Source organism: Ranitomeya variabilis, chromosome 3 (genome assembly GCF_051348905.1).
Source record: "Ranitomeya variabilis isolate aRanVar5 chromosome 3, aRanVar5.hap1, whole genome shotgun sequence".
NCBI lineage: Eukaryota > Metazoa > Chordata > Amphibia > Anura > Dendrobatidae > Ranitomeya > Ranitomeya variabilis.
In genome coordinates, this window is record NC_135234.1 from 979,102 (window position 1) to 994,109 (window position 15,008).

The 15,008-nt window shown below is 45.9% G+C and overlaps 1 protein-coding gene across 4 annotated transcripts in view; it reads left to right on the forward strand.

Annotated features, from left to right (window-relative positions):
- PDE9A (phosphodiesterase 9A) overlaps window positions 1-15,008 on the forward strand; it is a 128,077-nt gene that overhangs the window by 33,109 nt on the left and 79,960 nt on the right. For 2 of the 4 annotated variants that reach the window (XM_077293518.1, XM_077293520.1), the window contains exon 1: window positions 2,486-2,604. The exons of 1 other annotated variant lie outside the window; for it this stretch is intronic. In XM_077293518.1, the coding sequence (XP_077149633.1) occupies window positions 2,501-2,604 (104 nt within the window). In that variant the 5' untranslated portion in view covers window positions 2,486-2,500. Of the gene's footprint in view, window positions 1-2,485; window positions 2,605-15,008 lie in introns of those variants that run through there. One more of the 4 variants, XM_077293521.1, reaches the window with a different exon arrangement.

Below are 15,008 nucleotides of genomic sequence, written 5' to 3' on the forward strand. Positions count from 1 at the left end.
GAGCGGTCACACTATAGAGCTCTGTACTGTAAGAGCGGTCACACTATAGAGCTGTGTACTGTAAGAGCGGTCACACTATAGAGCTCTGTACTGTAAGAGCGGTCACACTATAGAGCTCTGTACTGTAAGAGCGGTCACACTATAGAGCTCTGTACTGTAAGAGCGGTCACACTATAGAGCTCTGTACTGTAAGAGCGGTCACACTATAGACCTCTGTACTGTAAGAGCGGTCACACTATAGAGCTGTGTACTGTAAGAGCAGTCACACTATAGAGCTCTGTACTGTAAGAGCGGTCACACTATAGAGCTCTGTACTGTAAGAGCGGTCACACAATAGAGCTCTGTACTGTAAGAGCGGTCACACTATAGAGCTCCGTACTGTAAGAGCGATCACACTATAGAGCTCTGTACTGTAAGGGCGGTCACACTATAGAGCTCTGTACTGTAAGAGCGGTCACACTATAGAGCTCTGTACTGTAAGAGCGGTCACACTATAGAGCTCTGTACTGTAAGAGCGGTCACACTATAGAGCTATGTACTGTAAGAGCGGTAACACTATAGAGCTCTGTACTGTAAGAGCGGTCACACTATAGAGCTGTGTACTGTAAGAGCGGTCACACTATAGAGCTGTGTACTGTAAGAGCGGTCACACTATAGAGCTCTGTACTGTAAGAGCGGTCACACTATAGAGCTCTGTACTGTAAGAGCGGTCACACTATAGAGCTCTGTACTGTAAGAGCGGTCACACTATAGAGCTCTGTACTGTAAGGGCGGTCACCCTATAGAGCTCTGTACTGTAAGAGCGGTCACACTATAGAGCTCTGTACTGTAAGAGCGGTCACACTATAGAGCTCTACTGTAAGGGCGGTCACACTATAGAGTTCTGTACTGTAAGGGCGGTCACACTATAGAGCTCTGTACTGTAAGGGCGGTCACACTATAGAGCTCTGTACTGTAAGAGCGGTCACACTATAGAGCTCTGTACTGTAAGAGCGGTCACACTATAGAGCTGTGTACTGTAAGAGCGCTCACACTATAGAGCTGTGTACTGTAAGAGCGGTCACACTATAGAGCTGTGTACTGTAAGAGCGGTCACACTATAGAGCTGTGTACTGTAAGAGCGGTCACATTATAGAGCTCTGTACTGTAAGAGCGGTCACACTATAGAGCTCTGTACTGTAAGGGCGGTCACACTATAGAGCTCAGTACTGTAAGAGCGGTTACACTATAGAGCTCTGTATTGTAAGAGCGGTCACACTATAGGGCTCTGTACTGTAAGGGCGGTCACACTATAGAGCTCTGTCCTGTAAGAGCGGTCACACTATAGAGCTCTGTACTGTAAGAGCGGTCACACTATAGAGCTCTGTACTGTAAGGGCGGTCACACTATAGAGCTCTGTACTGTAAGAGCGGTCACACTATAGAGCTCTGTACTGTAAGAGCGGTCACTATAGAGCTCTGTACTGTAAGAGCGGTCACACTATAGAGCTCTGTACTGTAAGAGCGGTCACTATAGAGCTCTGTACTGTAAGAGCGGTCACGCTATAGAGCTCTGTACTGTAAGAGCGGTCACTATAGAGCTCTATACTGTAAGAGCGGTCACTATAGAGCTCTGTACTGTAAGAGCGGTCACACTATAGAGCTCTGTACTGTAAGGGCGGTCACACTATAGAGCTCTGTACTGTAACAGCGGTCACACTATAGAGCTCTGTACTGTAAGGGCGGTCACTATAGAGCTCTGTACTGTAAGAGCGGTCACACTATAGAGCTCTGTACTGTAAGAGCAGTCACACTATAGAGCTCTGTACTGTAACAGCGGTCACACTATAGAGCTCTGTACTGTAACAGCGGTCACACTATAGAGCTCTGTACTGTAAGAGCGGTCACACTATAGAGCTCTGTACTGTAAGAGCGGTCACGCTATAGAGCTCTGTACTGTAAGAGCGGTCACTATAGAGCTCTATACTGTAAGAGCGGTCACTATAGAGCTCTGTACTGTAAGAGCGGTCACACTATAGAGCTCTGTACTGTAAGGGCGGTCACACTATAGAGCTCTGTACTGTAACAGCGGTCACACTATAGAGCTCTGTACTGTAAGGGCGGTCACTATAGAGCTCTGTACTGTAAGAGCGGTCACACTATAGAGCTCCGTACTGTAAGAGCGGTCACACTATAGAGCTCTGTACTGTAACAGCGGTCACACTATAGAGCTCTGTACTGTAAGGGCGGTCACACTGTTGAGATCACTCACTAATGGGACTTTTGGTCTTGAATCTGGGATGAGTTATGGAGGTAAATTCTTGCTCAGCATAAAGGGCCTTTCTGCCATGCCAACGAGGTCTCTTGACAGGGAGTCACGGGTGCTGCAGGCGTGAGCTCTTTGTCCCTAGTAATGGTATACACCTTGTCGCTGTGTGTATTACATATCTATACTGGGCATGGTGGAAAATCCGGGTCTGCTGCTTGTTAACCCTTCAGTGGTAGACTAGAATGGGAGAGGAATGAAGTACAACCAGTTTCCCCTGGTTACTGACAATATTGATAAGATGCGATACTCGGAGTCCAGGTGTGGAGACACACAGGCAGAAAAGATGTCCAGAAACAGGTAAGTAACCCACCAGGAGACCCCCACAAATCATACAGGATAGGCTTGTCTCTGTGCGTGACTCACATTAAGAGTGGCTGTGCAGGTGTCATATACAGTGGCCTGCAAAAAGTATTTGCCCCTTGGCACTTTTCATGTTTTGCTCCCTCACAACCTGGAATTTCACTGTTTTTATTGAATGTTTGCATCAGTTCATGTACAGAAGATGCAGACAACTGTGAGCATTTAGTTTTCTTTTTGTTGTGAAGCAAACGACAAATAGGACAAAATAACTGAAAACTTCAGTGTGCATAACTACTCACCCCCCTACAGTCAATTCTTTGTATAGCCTTCTGTTGGAACAATTACAGCCACAAGTCGCTTTGGATACGTCTCTATGAGATGACCACATCTGGCCACTGGGATTTTTGCCCTTTCCTTAAGGCAGAACTGCTCCAGCTCCTCCAGGTTAGATGTTTCCTCTGGTGAACAGAAAACTTCACGTCTGACCACAGATTCTCCAGTGGATTAAAGTCTGGGCTCGGCCGCTCCAGAACAGAGTATATGTAACACAGGTATTCGGATGCAGTGACACAGACGCACAGAGCAGGGGTTAGCAATTACTTATTTTATCAAAACAGATGTAACCTCCTCTCAGGGAGCAACAGAAATAAACGAATAAAGGATGAGGGAAAAACAAGGGGGAAATGTCATTCAGAATGGCAGTCTATATATCAATTCCACTTAGCGTGAATCCGCTGTCTGTCTCCACTTCTGGGTCAGATGGTTGGTCATCCGCTGGCTGAGGCCGGTGATGAGTTATTCCGGCGTCCCCGTGTAACAAACTGTCCTCACTTCTGGCAGCAGCGGACGGTCAGCGGTCTTACCCGCTGAGCCCCTAGTTCTTTATGCTACAGCTCCACCAAGTGATGTTCACCGCAATCCTCCACTCGGTGTGTGTTCCTCCGCACGCCCGCCGAAACCCTGGAGTCCTCACTGTACCTGGTTGTGATCGCTACTACGCGGCCTATCTTTCCCTGCAGTTCAGTGCCAGTCCACCCTGACTCCTCTCTCTGGCGGAAAGCCCCTCTCTTTTTCCCACGCAAACCCTTTTATACCTTCCTGGCTCACCACACCCCTTCTGTCCAGATTCAAGGTTTGCTCCGTCCTCAATCTCCTTCCCCCCCTGCAACAGTAGGTGCGGCCCCAGCAGTTCCAGACTTGGTGCCCTGTCAGCACTCGTAGCCCGGTCTTCTCCTACATATACAAAGTAACTCGTCTTGTAGTATGCTCACATATAGCTCAGCACTTAGACCACCATCGATTCTGATCAATTACCAACGCCTCTGGCTGTAAAACAACCCCATATCATCAGGTTTCCTCCACTGCCGGGTTTGTTGCACCAGAACGGATAGATCTTGGGATGAGCTGACCAGATGACTCTGAAATTTTGTCTGGGTGTCCACCTTTTGTTGCTTTTGAATTGATGGACGCACTTCATTTTGTATTCTTCCACTTGTCCTGATGCTCATGCAGCGCCCCAGAGTCCTGGTCATTGCAGTACTGTGGCTCCGCCACTAAGGGGAGCTATGGTACGTCTGGAAGAGGACACTGGAGGAAAAACGAAAATGGCGACGCCGGAAACACCGCATGGGAATGATCAGACTCGGAGAGAGGCTGAACAGCCCGATGCAGCCCAGGATACGCCGTCACTGCGGGAGCTAACCCTTGCAGAGCCAACGATGGGCCACCCTCCCCGGCCGCCGTCAGAGGAGTGTGTGGCCGCAGCCGAGGCCCGGCGGATAGCTTCCCGCTTAGAAGCCGATGCCCGCGTGATCGCTCGGCTGGGCCAGCCCACGGAGGTCCGCCTGTCCCCAGTGTCCCCTGCCTCCTCCATCCAGGCCGCGGCAGAGTGTGAGCTGCGTGCATCGGGCATGAGGCTCCTGCCAGAGGCTGAACATCTGCGGCGCCTCATGGCAGCTTGGCGGGACAGACCTCAGCCTGCCGCCCAGGTGGATCTAACGAGTGTGGAAGAAACCCCACTATCCCACTGGGGTGTGGTGGTCTCCTTTAACTCCCGACATGGGAAGGGAGTTATACAAGAGATCGGGGAGCCACTGCAGGTCCGCGTTGACCGTGAGGAAGTCGAGCCCTGTGGAGGAAGGTATGACGCCGACCTGGAGCCTGGAGATGCCGTGACCTACACCCGGTGGAGGAGAGAAGCGGGTGGAACAGGCTGGATAGCTCGGGGCGTCCAGCGGTGCGTCGCCCTCCAGGCTGCTGCCGGAACGCCAGAGGACGAGCCTTCTGCAGGGAAGGTGCCGGAGCCCGTCCCCGCGGAACCCCAGGAGGTCCAGGTTCACCGGGTGCCTCTGGGTCGCGCCCGCCCACAAGCAAGGAGGGCATCCCGAAGAGGGATCCTGTCACTGCTGGAGCCAGGACCGGTCCTTGCTGCACCAACGCGACCCGCTGGCCGGGTGAGGCCTGGAAGAAGACCATCCCCTACATTACAAAGATGAGTAAGATAATACTACTCTTGAACATGTAGATAGTTTCTTAACTGTTTGTTCGTTTCCTGATTTTTGCTGCTAAGCCCGTTCAGGGTTAACTTTTAAAGGGGATCCCTTTGTTGACCCGGGATCCCTATTGTTTCTGCTTCTTTTTGGTTTGTTTTCTAAGTTTTTGCACAAGTTTCCAGAACTGCCGCAATCATGAACAGTGCATGATACAAACTTTTTGTAAATAGTTTGCACCTTATTAAAGGTGCTCCCTACTGGTTTTACTTCAAAAAGGACTCTTTGTGAAGATACCACACTGGAACCTTTGCTGAGTACGGACTGGTAGCTTGAGAAGATATGCTACCTCATAGAGACTTGGTCCCCTCTTAAAGGGGATGTTCATTTGTTGCACTTAAAGAATGGTATTGCTTTAAGACTAAGAGATAGCAATAATGTTTTGATAAAGAGAACGTGATGATAATGTTTACGTGAGAAAGTTATATGTATCCAACTAGTTAATTGTAGAGAAATACTGATGATGTTCCTTGAAAGAAAGCTAGAGGAGGGATGCAGTGGGTCCATAGGGGTAGACGTAGTGACCAGCATACATGTCAGTAAGAAAATAATGAGAAGGTTTGATGTTCTATAGAAAATGTTTGATAATGTTGATAGACAACGAGGATAGAAGGTGAACCCTGAGTCCTCCTAGGAGCCATGTAGAGATGGCTCGGTGCTCTTAAACTGAAAGTAATGTTATGTTCTATACTGTGTATAGTAGTTGAAAAGACAGAAGGCTCGGGCTGAAAGGAGCGGTCCTGTAAGAAAGGAGAGGCAGTAGGTCTGGTGCCGTTAGGACAGGCGGTCCTGCAGATTTAAAGAAGGAGAATGTAAAAGTTAAATTGCCTTATAATGTGATTATAAGAAGGTCTTTAGCGGATTTAGAGTGTACATCCTTAAAGGCGATGTTAAGTTATTGTTCAAAAGTTTGTACTAGCAGAATACCAGGTTGGGTAAGGAAAGTTATTTATAGCATGTTGCTATGATATTTAACCATGTTTGTAACGTTCAAGTGTCCTCACCTCCCATAAAGGGAAGCTTTGTTCAAATATACTTATTGTTATTGCACTCAACAAAACTGTATGTCTTTTTGCTAACTTGTATTGTTGTTTTCTTCCCAGTCCCGGAGTACTGTGTTTAACCAGGGGGGAGTGCAGCGCCCCAGAGTCCTGGTCGTTGCAGTACTGTGGCTCCGCCACTAAGGGGAGCTATGGTACGTCTGATGGCACTGAAGGAGTTCATCTGACCAGGTATCACAGACACCAATACATTTCACAGTCGGGCCTCCAGGGGGAGCTAAGGGTTCTATTCACTAGGCCACTCCCCACCATTGTGGGTAAACTGGGGGTCAGGCAGGAAGTTAGACAGAAAGCTGACTGGGTTGGAACCAGGCAACACCTTGTGGCAGAGGGTGTTGTGGGGGGAAGATGCAGTAGGGTCTCTGTCAGGGGTGGGATCCTGACAGAGGCTTGGCAACTTGAGCGAACGTAACGGGACCGTGCCTGCTCAGGATAGCGGCGGTGCCCAAGGAAGGATCAGAAGCGAGATAGATTGTGCTGAGTGAGAAACGAGATCAAAGCAACAAGGAGAAATACCAGTAGGGGTCGTGCTGTAAGACCGAGGCAACATCCTACTGAGGCGCACAACCGGCGGCCGGAACGCCGAGGGAGTATTACAATATTCAGCTTCAAGCAATACTCTAAACAGTGGCAGGACAGTCAGTCTAAGGCGGGCTGTCTCACCTAAATCACCTATGCAGTCTTGGGGGGCAACTTGTGGAGAGGGGCGACTCTAGGGTCCCGGAAGAGCTCCGAGCCTACCCGTCAAACAGGTGCCGTTCTAACCGTAACATCAAGGAGGGACGGAGGATTAGCAGAACATCATCTAATCGAGTTGTGAGGGAACTTAAGAAACGGACACAACAGTTGTGGGGACTTTCCGTAAGCACAGCAGGGAAGGACCACAACACATAGCGCTAGAAGGAAGGCACCGATTTCCACCTGTTAAGAGAACTCTGGAGGTGCCATTGGACCGGCCGGACTTGCGCAGCCTGGTGGACCGTATCCCGGACTGAGGACTCAGAGATCTTCAGTAAAGAGGTAAAGAGACTGCAACCTGGTGTCCTCGTTATTTACTGCAACCTACACTGCACCGCAACACCACCATCATCATTATCTATCCACATGATTTTCTATTCGATTCACTGTGCGCCCCACGGCAGGGTCACGGACCGGGCCTAGCCACCGTGACAACCCCAGAGCAGAGACTCAGAGGCCCGGTACCGGGTACCCCTCGGCCCTGCGGTGGTGGGGGCGCTACACTCACATGATGCAGGTTGGCAATTTTCTTGACCAAGAGACCGCTATCAATGAGCTGGATGATGCTGTGTCTCTTTTCTTGGAAAATCTTCTTCATGGCTGCTCCTCGATTCAAACCAGTGACCTTACACTTGGGAATCAGCCTAAAAACACACTGAGATATTAGAGAATAATAATAATTTTTATTTATACAGCGCCAACATATTCCGCAGCACTTTACAATTAGCGGGGACATGTACAGACAATAAATTCGGTACGAGTTAAGACAATTTAAACAGTGACATTAGGAGTGAGGTCCCTGCTCACAAGCTTACAATCTACAAGGCAATGGGGGGGACACAATAGGTGAAAAGTGCTTGTTATTTCAGGTCTGGCAATTATAATAAATAGGGATTTTCATACAAAGCTGCATGATCCGGTCATCAGCCCGTGTGTTTAAGTGCAATAGTCAAGTATCCAGTGCAGTTATCATGTGCATGGAGGGTGTGGAGACAGACGAATAGTAGGGGGCAGATTCAGAGTAATATTTGGAAGGAGGGAACAGGGCAAAGTTAGTTTACTGAGTAGTTGGTGTGGTAGGCTTGTTTGAAGAGATGGGTTTTTAGAGCGCGCTTGAATAGGTCGGGGCTAGGTATCAGTCTGATCTTCTGGGGAAGTGCATTCCAGAGAGCTGGCGCAGCACGAGAGAAGTCTTGGAGACGGAGGTGCGAGGTTCGGATTACGGGGGAAGTTAGTCTTAGGTCATTTGTAGAACGGATGGCACGTGTAGGGCGATAGACAGAGATGAGAGAGGAGATATAAGGCGGTGCAGAACTGTGGAGGGCTTTGTGGGTGAGCGAGATGAGTTTATACTGGACCCTGTAGCGAATCGGTAACCAGTGTAATGACTGGCACAAGATGGAGGCATCGGTGAAGCTTCTGGACAGAAATATGACCCTGGCTGCCGCATTCAAGATGGATTGGAGAGGAGAAAGTTTGGTAAGAGGGAAACCGATCAGAAGAGAGTTGCAGTAGTCCAGACGGGAATGAATAAGAGCGACAGTAAGAGTCTTAGCAGTTTCAAAGGTGAGAAAGGGTCGGATTCTGGAGATGTTTTTAAGATGCAGGTGACAAGAGCAAGTGATCGAATATAGGGAGTAAGGGTATGTGCACACGTTCAGGTTTTTTCGCGATAAAAACGCTATAAAAACTCATTAAAAATGCATACATTATGCATCCTATTATTTAGAATGCATTCTGCATGTTTTGTGCACATGGTGCGTTTTTTTTTTCCACGAAAAAAACGCATCGCGGTAAAAAAAGCAGCATGTTCATTAATTTTGCGGATTTTCTGCGTTTTTCCCGCAATTCTATGCATTTGGAAAAAAAACGCACAAAAACCGCGTCAAACGCATGAAAAAACGCATGCGGATTTCTGGCAGAAATGTCCGGTTTTTGTCAGCAAAATTTCTGCAAGAAATCCTGACGTGTGCACATACCCTTAAGGAAAGTTCGGTGTCGAATATGACCACAAGACAGCGGACATGCTGCTTGGGAGTTATGGTTGAACCCTCCAGGGTAATTTCGCTGTTGGGTAGAGAGAGGTTAGCAGAAGGGAGAAACACAAGAAGTTCCGTTTTGGGGAGATTTAGTTTCAGATAGAGGGAGGACATGATGTTAGAGACAGCAGACAGACAATCCTTGGTATTTTGGATTAGGGTAGGGGTGATGTCAGGGGAAGAAGTGAATAATTGGGTGTCATCAGCATAGAGATGATACTGGAACCCAAATCTGCTGATTGTTTGTCCAATAGGGGCCGTGTATAGAGCGAAGAGGAGGGGGCCTAGGACTGAGCCATGCGGAACCCCAATAGTAAGGGGACGAGGAGAGGAAGAGGAGCCGGCGAAAGATACAGTGAAGGATCGGTCAGAGAGGTAGGAGGAGAACCAGGAGAGGGCTGTGAGAGAATGTGAGAACAGGTTGCAATTTGTAGTATTCTGGAAGAAAAAGAGGCAAGGCAAGAGGAATTCAGCGAAGAAACTTGTATATAATTAAAACTTAGCTTTTAATTTAGCCATATATAATGCTCCATAAAGAACTTGATGGCAATATAGTAGTGCAAAAGGGAGGTCTAGGCGTGTAGACAGAGTCTTAACCATAGTCTACTTGCTGTCTGAACAGTCTGGCATTTAAACAGGTGAAAGTCAGATAATGGACATTGTCACATCATAATGTGGTATCCAATGAAGGAACATTACATGCCATACAAAGAAATATAAAGACAAGTGCCCATACAAAAATAAAAATGCAACACATATTAAAATCAGATGTCAAGTATAACAGATAATGACAAACTCATAGACATGTAAAGAGATACTTAATATTGGAGAATGAGATCCTGTCTTAAATCTAACCCACCCGGAGATCTGGTTTCTAACATAAAATCCAAAAAGTTTCTCTATTAAGTAGTTTATGTTTATGATCTTCCCCCGTAAGGGTTTGCACACTTTTTTGATCCCTTAAAATCTTAAACTAGCGATATCTCCATCGTGGATCCTCGAGAAATGTTTGGAAACCAGAGAAATTAACCGCTTGGGGGCTAACGACATCAGACAAATGTCTGCGGATCCGTGTTTTTAACTGCCCTGTTGTACAACCCACATAGTGAACGTTACATGTGGTGCCACTAAATAGATCACCCAAGGGGTATTGCAATTAGTAAAGTCACGTATCAAAAAACTGTGGTTATTATTATAGGACGTGAAGTTGTAGGTTTTAGTAACTTGTGCACGTCTTACAGCCGTTAGCCCCAAACCTGAAAAAACCCTTTACATCTAACCACGGTTGTGTTGGAGGTTTATCGGTTCTACTCTGAAAAAGAATGGGAGAAAGTATTGAGCCTAGGCTGGGTGCTTTCCCAGCCACAAAACGCATGTTCTCACTGAGGATTTTTTTGGCGAATCATCCTGAAAAAGCACTGGAGCGTATTTCTTAATGATGGACACTATTCTGTCATATTGGCAACTGTAGGAAGTTGAAAAGGTAACTTTATTGTTGATGCTAGTATTCCGAACCTTCCTATGTGTAAGACGTGTTTTACGATCCATGTTCTGTACCCGTTCAGTAGAAATTGTAAGGGACCAATCTGGATATCGTCTGCTGGACAATCACACACCTTATTTGCTTAAAGAAGGAAACAATTAGCTGTAGAGCAATTACCTTTGGTTCTTATTAGTTCTGCTAATGGTATGTTCTTTTGTGTGAGGACAGTGGCACGATCCAGCTTGTAAAATGGTGTTACTGGCTGCTAAATTCCTGTAAGCTAAGATTTCTAACAGGTTTTCTCCATTATCCGCCCTTAACTCTAGGTCTAGAAAATGAATGCTGGTAGGTAACAAAGTAACATAGTTATCAAGGCCAAAAAAGGACATTTGTCCATCCAGTTCAGCCTATATTCCGTCAGAATAAATCCCCAGATCTACGTCCTTCTAAAGATCCTAATAACTGTAAGATACAATATTGTTCTGCTCCAGGAAGACATCCAGGCCTCTCTTGAACCCCTCGAATGAGTTCTCCATCACCACCTCCTCAGGCAAGCAATTCCAGATTCTCACTGCCCTAACAGTAAAGAATCCTCTTCTATGTTGGTGGAAAAACCTTCTCTCCTCCAGACGCAAAGAATGCCCCCTTGTGACCGTCACCTTCCTTGGTATAAACAGATCCTCGGAGAGATATTTGTATTGTCCCTTTATATACTTATACTTGGTTATTAGATCGCCCCTCAGTCGTCTTTTTTCTAGACTAAATAATCCTAATTTTGATAATCTCTCTTACTAATTTTGCTGCCCTCCTTTGTACTCTCTCTAGTTCCATTATATCCTTCCTGAACACTGATGCCCAGAACTGTACACAGTACTCCATGTGTGGTCTAACCAGAGATTTGTACAGAGGCAGTATAATGCTCTCATCATGTGTATCTAGACCTCTTTTAATGCACCCCATGATCCTGTTTGCCTTGGCAGCTGCTGCCTGGCACTGGCTGCTCCAGGTAAGTTTATCATTAACTAGGATCCCCAAGTGAAATTGCACTGGAATTTGCATACAACAAATTCCTCCCCAGTATGACTTGTTGGATATCTCCCATGGAACTCATGGAGGAGTCTGAATGATCATCTGAAGTAGTAATAAACGATGAAGACATGTCCAGGGTGGAATCATTTTCCTTGAAGCTGACCTTGCCTGTTTTGATGGGTCGCCTATATGGACGCTTTTTCAGAATAGAGGGTTTTTTTGTGTCCCAGTTGTAGACTTTATTTTGTGCGTTGTCTTCACTATCCTTTTTAAATTTATTTTTCTTTAGATCCATTATAGTGTTCTCAGGTTTAAAAATGTTAGTTTTGAGTTTGTCATTATAGATATTAAACTCCTTAAGATGCACGTGTTTCTCCAAAGATGATTGTATATATATATATTTTTTTTTTTGTTTCAATGAATTTTATTCGATTTTTAAAACATTTAACAGATCAAGAAAAAAACGTTGTGCACAGGGGAGGTCAGTATACTTTGTACAATTTAAAAAAAAAGAAATTTAAAGAAGATCTAAACTGTACATACGAAGACAGGACAATAACAAGAGTGAAAGAACACTAGGTGGGGGGGTATTGCCTATCCACATCGTGATAGTATAATGAAATAGTAATAAATTATCAAATATGATTCCTATATTGTTCGCCTAATCCAGTACTTATAACATTTATGATTTTATGAGCTTGGAAACATGTATAGAAAAAACCCCTGTGAATTGTCTGCGAAAAGAAGGATTGGTTATTCATAGATTATAGAGTAGACTAGTTCGATGGGGACGCATCATCCATGCCTTTCTCCTGTATGGAAAAATAGTTTGTCACAGTGATAACGTGAGGGGTCCAGATCGAGCCAAGGGGTCCATATTTGAAAGAAGGCATTCCAGTTGTCAGTCCTAGTTGCTTGAATACGCTCGTATAGCATAATTGCATTCATTCTATCTTTGACTAAGGATACTGAGAGTGACGCGGTTCTCCACTCAGATGCTATATGTATTTTAGTTGCCATACAAAGTAAACCCATCAATCTATGTAAGTTCTTAGAAAATCCAGGGTGTTTAGATCCTAATAAAAAAATAGATGGGTCAAGTTGGATTACTCTATTAAACATTTTTTCGGCTATAAGTGGTTTTTCTTGCCAAGGAGTGGAAACTACCGGGCAGCTCCACCATATATGCTTCCTATCGCCTGGAGTGTTACAGCCTCGGAAGCATACATCAGATATGTGAGGATAGATGGCATGACGTTTTGTGGGGACTAGGTAGGTTCTATGAAGGACTTTAACTGAGGATTCAACCAGAGAGACCCGATTGCTGCCTCTTGATAAAGTATCACAGCATCGATGCCACTCATCTAGTGACATTTCAAGTTCTAGGTCTTCTTCCCACTGCTTCATATACTTTAATTTTTCCTCACCCCATATGGCGTTAATAATAGAATATATCAGAGAGATTGTCCCTCTACCCAAGGGGTCATTTACACATTTTTGTTCAAACCTAGATATAAAGAAAGGGGTTCTGTTTGGTAGGTTCCGTTTGGCAAAGTTGAAAATTTGATTCATACGTAAGGCTTCTCCAAATGTCGGATTATGTTTCTGAGTGAACTCTTGTATGGTTAGTAATATGTTAAATGGGGAGCAAAGATGTTTTATCATAGTTATGCCATTTAGTATCCACAAAGAAAAAGGGCGGGGATCTAGACCTGGCAAAAACATTGGGTTGTTAAATAGGGAGTGTAATGGGTGAATCTAGACTGAAGTCCATGTTTAAATCTTTCTTTCCTCCAGAGAATTAGTGAGTGGGCGGCGAAAGGTGTTCTGATGGAAATGTCTCGCGGGAGTTTCTCTATGGTCCATAATAAGCCCGACAATGAATAGGCTTTTAGTAAGAGTGATTCTAGGTAAACCCGTCTAGGTTTGTTATTAGTGGAACAAACTTTAGCTAATTGAGCGATTTGGGCTTATTTAAAGTAGGCTATAAAGTTAGGTAAGGATAGTCCTCCCATTTTTCTATGTATGAACATTGTTTTCTGGTTAATCCTCGGTTTCTTTCCTTGCCATATGAACTTTGAGATTATGGTATGTATATCGCGAAAGACTTTAGAGGGTATCGGGATAGGAAGGGAACGGAATAAGTATAAGAATTGTAGGAGGGATACCATCTTTATGGCGCTTAATCTCCCCAGCCAGGATAGTGCCATAGACGTCCATCTAGTTATGTCTTTCCGAAGATTCTCAATTAAGGGGATATAGTTCCATTTCTATAGGGTTGATTTATTAGATGTGAGATTAATCCCTAAATAAGTCAAGAAATGTTCTTTTCTTGTGAACCCAAACTGAGAGACCAAGCTCGATTGAACTTCTTCAGGGGTATTTATGAATAAAGCTTCTGATTTTTCAACATTGATTTTAAGACCCGATATTAAATCAAAATCATGGAGTAACGAAAATAAATTTGGGAGGGTAGTGTGGGGACTGGTAATGGTCAGGAGAAGGTCATTTGCGAAAAGGCTAACCTTATACTGGTCTCCAAGGTTTATGGGGCCTAATATGTTGGGATTATTCCTTATGGCTTCAGCTAAAGGCTCCATAGCCAAGGCAAATAATGCTGGCGATAATGGGCAACCTTGCCTGGTTCCTCTTTGTATGTTTATTGGAAGAGGCTGCATTGAGGGAAGCTTGAGGTATGCGGTCGGATTGTCATATAATAAATGAAGACATGAAAGTAGCTTATGGGGAATACCAAATTTGGATAAGACTTTAAAGAGGTATAACCAGGATACAGTGTTGAAGGCTTTTTCGATATCTAATGCTAGTATTATGGTTGGTTTTTGTGAGTTAGTTGCTGAATGGATAATGTGTAGATTTCTTATGGTGTCTGGCCCTTGCCTCACAGGCAGGGCCGCCATCAGGGCATGACAGCCATGACTGGCGTATGGGGCCCGGTGAGCAGAGGGGGCCCGCATCGGGCCCCGTCTCATCTGCTCACCGGGCCCCCCCCTGCAGGCGCTGCGGCACACTATTGACGTGCAGGCCCGTCGGAGGATGGCAGCTGACTTGAGCGGCCGCAGTGCGCAGTCGCACTTCGCCAGCGTCTGACGTCATTGTCAGCCGCCGGCGAGTGTGTCCTTCACCTGCGTGGAGGAAGTGTGCTTCGCCCGCCGTAGGAGCATGGCAAGGTAAGAACTCTTTTTTTTTTCTTTGAGCGCAGCGATCCAGAGGGGGGGGCAGGGGCAGAATGCTGGACACAGGGGCAGAATGCTGGACACAGGGGCAGAATGCTGGACACAGGGGCAGAAAGCTGGACAGGGGCATTATGCTGGACACAGGGGCAGAAAGCTGGACACGGGCATTATGCTGGACACGGGCAGTATGCTGGACACAGGGGCAGTATGCTGGACAAAGGGGCAGTATGCTGGACACAGGGGCAGTATGCTGGACACAGGGGCAGAATGCTGGACACAGGGGCAGTATGCTGGACACAGGGGCAGTA